The sequence below is a fragment of the Myxine glutinosa genome, chromosome 5, assembly GCF_964187855.1.
Source record: "Myxine glutinosa chromosome 5, kmMyxGlut1.1, whole genome shotgun sequence".
NCBI classification, from domain to species: domain Eukaryota; kingdom Metazoa; phylum Chordata; class Myxini; order Myxiniformes; family Myxinidae; genus Myxine; species Myxine glutinosa.
The window spans coordinates 174,612,627-174,618,199 of NC_136265.1; the positions used below are offsets into that span (position 1 = coordinate 174,612,627).

The 5,573-nt window shown below is 45.9% G+C and overlaps 1 protein-coding gene across 1 annotated transcript; it reads left to right on the forward strand.

Moving 5' to 3' along the window:
* Positions 1–1,073: 1,073 nt before the first annotated feature.
* Positions 1,074–4,715, forward strand: LOC137428204 (thrombomodulin-like). The gene has a single exon (XM_078779104.1). It carries the CDS (start codon positions 1,163–1,165, stop codon positions 3,122–3,124), a length of 1,962 nt encoding a protein of 653 aa, XP_078635230.1. The 5' UTR covers positions 1,074–1,162; the 3' UTR covers positions 3,125–4,715.
* Positions 4,716–5,573: the final 858 nt, after the last annotated feature.

The following is a 5,573-nucleotide window of genomic DNA, read 5'->3' on the forward strand; positions in this document are numbered from 1 at the left end:
TAGAACACAGCAGGCAGGGTTTAGATATTGATTTATCGGAGTTGTGGGTGTTATCAAGCATCAACATGTCTGCTGTACTAAGGCAAACCACATACAACTTCCCCCAAACGAAAGATTTTTCTTTGCCATATGTTGTGTATTGATGTCCCATCTGTGATGTACCTCATTGCCTCTGCTCTCCTCTCCCACTGTTCAATGAGTGGACGTTACAAGGATTGAGGTGGTGGGGTTGCCTTCCAGGAAACCTCACCACAGGAGGAGGCCATTAGGCCCATCAAAGCCTGCGCTTGTATTGCCCAACTTATGGTTGTTTGTCCCTGCAGGTGGATGAAGTTGTGTAGGTGACGACGCGTGCTCTATACTTTTTCAATGCTGAGTGTCAAACAATGAAGCAGCACGCACCATTTTTAAAGTCTTCCGTAAAGATGATGGTGTCAGGTTTGAATCCTCCCAGACTAGCGGAGCGGACACTCTAACCATTATGTCACCGAGTCTGGGTTTGTGATGTGGAAGGTGAATATGCTCGTGCATTGGGTTGTAGCTTGGGCGAGTGAAGTTGGGTCAAGACGGACCATTGGGCTCCTCTTGTGTCTAAATCCCCTTGCGCCAAGATTCCCCCTTACCATTTAAAGAGAGATTCCTCCTGCCCCATCCTGCAAGAGGGCCTCTGGACACCATTATATTCATATTGCTGTAATTTCCTACCATCTGCTCGTATGGTACGCGTGCAGCAAATAAACTTTGTTCACTGCGTCCACACACCAAGAGAAAATATAAATTTCCACATCTGTCGCGCAGTTGAGAAAAGCCAGATGTTCATAAGCCCGGAGTCATTATTATTCGGGTGCTGAATTTTTACTGGAAAATGAAACCACACGGATGATGCGCTATTCTAAAATAACCAAACTTCAGGTTACTTCGGGATTGAGAGTCAGTCCCAAATGTGCGGTTCTAGCTTCCCCTTGGATGGTTGATGGCGTCTGTTTCCTTTTGGGGGCGGGTTTACCAAAGATCCTCTGGGTGGTGCTTATACATCACCATTTGTGACGCAAGGAACTCTTCTGGTTACTTTTACGGGTTCGATGGAGATGAATCCACACCATTGTGCTCTGTGAAATGGTGTCGAGTGGGAAACTGTTCCGTTGCTGTGTTTAACGAAGACATGCATATATTAGTGGCTTTAAGGCTCATCGCAATGCAGTTGTTGTTTGTGCAGATCGGGTCTTTTATTGAGCGTGTTGAAGTTCATCAAATTATCTGTGTGGATAAGGCCTGCTACACTCTGTACGCCCATCGACTCAACTTCATGGATGCTCGGACAATGTGTCAGCGTGCCGGTGGAACTCTAACCACCATGAGATCACTCGCTGAAGCTAAGGTCTTGCAGGAAATCATTGCCGCGTCCGAAGAGGGCCATGCTCCAGTGGATCAAGGTATGAAGCTTTGGATGGGACTTCGGCGTAACCGGAGACAATGCTACGAGGCTTCGAAGCCCCTTCGTGGATTCCACTGGCTCACCGGTGATGATGATAGCTCCTTCTCAGTTTGGCTCAAGGAGCCTGCGGTAACATGCGCAGTAGACCGCTGCGTTGTCATTACCTATCACCCGGCAAGCCTGAAATCTCATGGGAATTTGGTTTTAAAGTGGCAAGAAGGAAACTGTTATATCCGCACGGAGTTCATCTGCAAGTTTTCTCCTCTTGGATTGTGTCCGGCCCCTCGCTATGCCAATCAGCCCAGGGTGACGTATAGAACTCCGTACGGGTTCTCTGATAGACCCTTGGATCTCGCTCCTGAGGGAAGCACGGCCACGACCACGTGTGATGCTACAGGCAGGGAAATAAGCGCACGCTGCAAGAGAAGGCCTGGTGCCAAGACCTTTGGTTGGACTCCGGAGCCTTGCAAGCCCGATCCAGCTCCAGGAGCCTGCAGAAACAACAATGAGCAATGTGAGCATCTCTGCGTATTGAGTGGAGGATCTACAGGCAGGCTGGAGACCTGTGCTTGCAGGCAAGGTTATCAACTTGCACCAGATGGCCTCTCGTGCTTGGACATTGACGAGTGTGCGCATGCGGAGACACCCTGTCCGCAGGTGTGCATTAACACTAAAGGAAGTTTCCAATGTGAGTGTGCACCCGGGTACGAAGAGAGGCAGGGGGGCAAGCGGTGTGTTGACTCGGACGAGTGCGAGAGCTCTCCGTGTGAACAGCTGTGCATAAACTTTCCTGGTTCCTTCTCATGTCACTGTGCAGATGGCTTTGAGCTGCTGCGAGGTGAGCGAGGCTGTGAACGCGTGCGCGAGGATGCATGCCAACGCACTTCATGCCAACACCGTTGCCAACACATGGCACCTGCGCGTGCCCAATGTTTCTGCCATGCGGGCTTTGTGCTCGAGGGCAACGGTGTGAATTGCAGCGACGTGGATGAATGTGAGACGATGAGTCCATGTTTGCATCGCTGCACAAATCTCCCTGGAGAGTTCTATTGCTCGTGCTTTGATGGGTATCACCTGGCCAATGACAGGTCCACGTGTCTCCTTAACAAAGCGTTTACTACTGCGGTCTCGGCTGGAGAAACCACTGATCAGAAGATGATGCCCACGGGGGCTGCGGTATCAGTGTGGACATTGATGATGAACGGTGTCTCCACCAATATGACCTCTAGTTCTACAACGTTGAGCTCTTCCACACGAAGGAGTTTTACTCACGTGTTTCATCAGGGGACCCAGAGTGCGTCGGTTCGAATAAAACAAGGGGAGAGATCAGATTTAAATGTGAGGCAAAAAAGGGGAGCGGACCGCCTGTTGTTAGCAGTGATGGCAGCCAGTGTTCTCATCATCTTGGTCGCCATAATTGCCTGTCTCGTATCTTACCATCAAGTAGAAGAACAAGAAAGAAAGAATAAAGCGCGGTGCCGTGGATTACGCCTCAAGAATCCCTCAGAGGTAGGGACCTCTGTTGATGGGACTGAGCAAAGACTTTCTTTGACGTCATCCCCAGGAACTTGCTCGATAGTCATGGACGAGTCTGCAATGAGCTTGAATGGAACTTCACACTGTGCCAGCTCGCAGCAAGATGGCCGAAGCTTTGGCAGTGATGTATTAGATGTCCAGAGGAGCCTTTAAAAACAAGTGGCAAAACAAAGGGAGATAAACTTTGGATGTTTGTACCACTGTGACTCAAGGGACGATGAATTGTAGAAGTTCATAACAATGATCCCTGATGTAGAACTGCTGCAGGATCTGTGAAGCCATTGGTTTGATTTCTGGGGGAATCTTCTTCACGAAAATGCAGTATGACACAGTGTGTATGTGTCTTTGTGTTTTGTGTATATAGTGTACATTAATGATCCTATATTATCTATCACACAGAGTAGGCCTTTAGGTATGTGCACTGGCTAACCTTTTTATTGATTGCCCTCATAATTGCTGCAGTCTCCATGAGGCTACAGATATGTAGAACTATTAATGGCATCGAGGTAATAAAATGTATTTAGAATATGTTGAAACAGTTTGTGCATAATTTGATTCCAAGTCATCTGTTTAGGTGACAGCACAGAACACTCCGTAATAGTACAATATATTGGGATCGTTGCCCTTAGTAGTCGAAGATGCATGTTTGCGTGTAACTTGCAAACCACGTGGTGAATTTGTGTATTGTGCAGAAGCTGCTGCCCAAACAGTGACCGCACTCTGACATAGCAAGCAGGGCAACCTGGGGTGGGTCAAAGAGTGTCTAAGAAGAGCAGACCTACTGCTACCTGTAGTTCAGGCAGGAAGTTGGAATTTGTTCATGGTGCTGCTATAGCTCGCCTCCTCTTCACAAAGGGCACCGTGGGATCTTTAACGTCCACCAACTAATGCTGGCAGGTGGGACATGCAGTTGTCCGCCCACCCGACTAGGATGACCTTGTAGCTGGGTCTAGATTCCAACTCAAGCTCGACAGATTAGAGGCCTGCGCATACCTGAAGGCCACCTTACCAGGCCATTCAATGGGAAATCAAAAAGTAAAATCTAGTGTAATTCCACTAAAAATGGCAGTAATTGCATAAAGTGGGAGATTGGGGTGCATAGAGGCATCCTATCCAGCAGTTATTTTTCGGCTGGTGATACCAAGTGTAAGTGTGTAGTTAATGATAGTTAGTAAGTGCCAACACATTGGCACCTACAACGTGTTGCCATGGAATATCATTGGTCAAGCTGGTACAGCTTCGAGAAAGGATGTCCCCTCCCAAGTTTCTGTTCCTGATTATTTTTAACATCTTCAATACAAGAAACGCCTTGTTCTGGATGAAATTGCAGATAAGTGGTTTAAGTCTATGTTAATAAGATATGATGTGTAGTTTACATTGAATGTTAATTTGATGAGATTTGAGATTTCCTACCTTGTAACTTCCAGGATACAAGTTTGTTCCAGGGTTTTGAGGTATGGTCATCTGCTGGCAATGGGGAATGTCATTTAGCCGGCTTATCAAATCATCCTACGATTAAAACCGTATTTAAAACCTGATTCAGTGAATGCAAAAATCGATAAAAGTACGGATTTTGTGGAAATTCCTTGATTTTCTGTGCATTAAAAGTGGTGACATGAATTTGAAACATTATTAACTTGCCTCTCTTCTCGTTGTGCTTTGTTTTAAAGTTTCCTATTAAACATGTTATATTTGTTTGTGCTTGTTTTAATCAAAATAAAAATTGTTTTCACTTGTTTTCATGCAATATATTTAGGCCTTCCTTCTCAGCCGTGATTCTACTTTCCCTTGCACTACACATACCGCTTTACCGACGGGAACAACCATCTTTGCGTAATTGCTAAAAAATGGTTGTTAATGGGGAAAAAATGATGATGTATAAATACCGGCCTAGATATACACTCACTCCACTGATGGGAATATTAAGAGAAGAGAGAAGAGAGAAGAGAGAAAGAGGTCACAAGTTGGCATTTGCAGTTTTGTCACGTGTGCCAGTACAAAAACTTTCCTTCGGGGTTTTTTTTTTTGGTTTTTTTTGCATCAAAAACCTTCCTGGGAGATCTCTGAATCCACTCTCATTAGTTTCATTGAAATCCGTTAATCTGTTCTCAAGTCAGAACACGACAGACAGACAGACACGGCTCCTTTTATAATTTTTTCGGGATATTATGTACAATGCATAATGCATTTCCATATCTTATTCACTTAATATTATAAGAGCCATATAAGAGTCCAATGGTGACTCTGCAGGATCCTCGCTCGAACCTGCGGCTCCACCGAACGGCGGCGAGGCACATAGGCCCGGAAGCCTGCTCAGAAGACGTGGCGTCGACTCGTGCCTCTACTCACACTAACGTTACTCACAGATTCGGACCAGAATTATGCAGACAGGCCGTGACTGCAACAATATATACTGGAGTTGCACCACCATTTCACGGTGGGCGGTGTAAGTAGCTCAGAGTTTTGGCTCTGAGTGAAACCAAGAATGCAACACAATTAAACTTTTTAGAGTCCATGAAACAAGTTAAATTGATAGATTAACTTAAACTTTTTCCATCACTGGGGATGGCGACTTTTGTTAGTATTATATGGGATATTGATA

What these genes read in the sequence shown, in the direction of transcription:
- LOC137428204 (XM_078779104.1), top strand. Translation starts at nt 1,163, where the DNA reads ATGCATATATTAGTGGCTTTAAGGCTCATCGCAATGCAGTTGTTGTTT.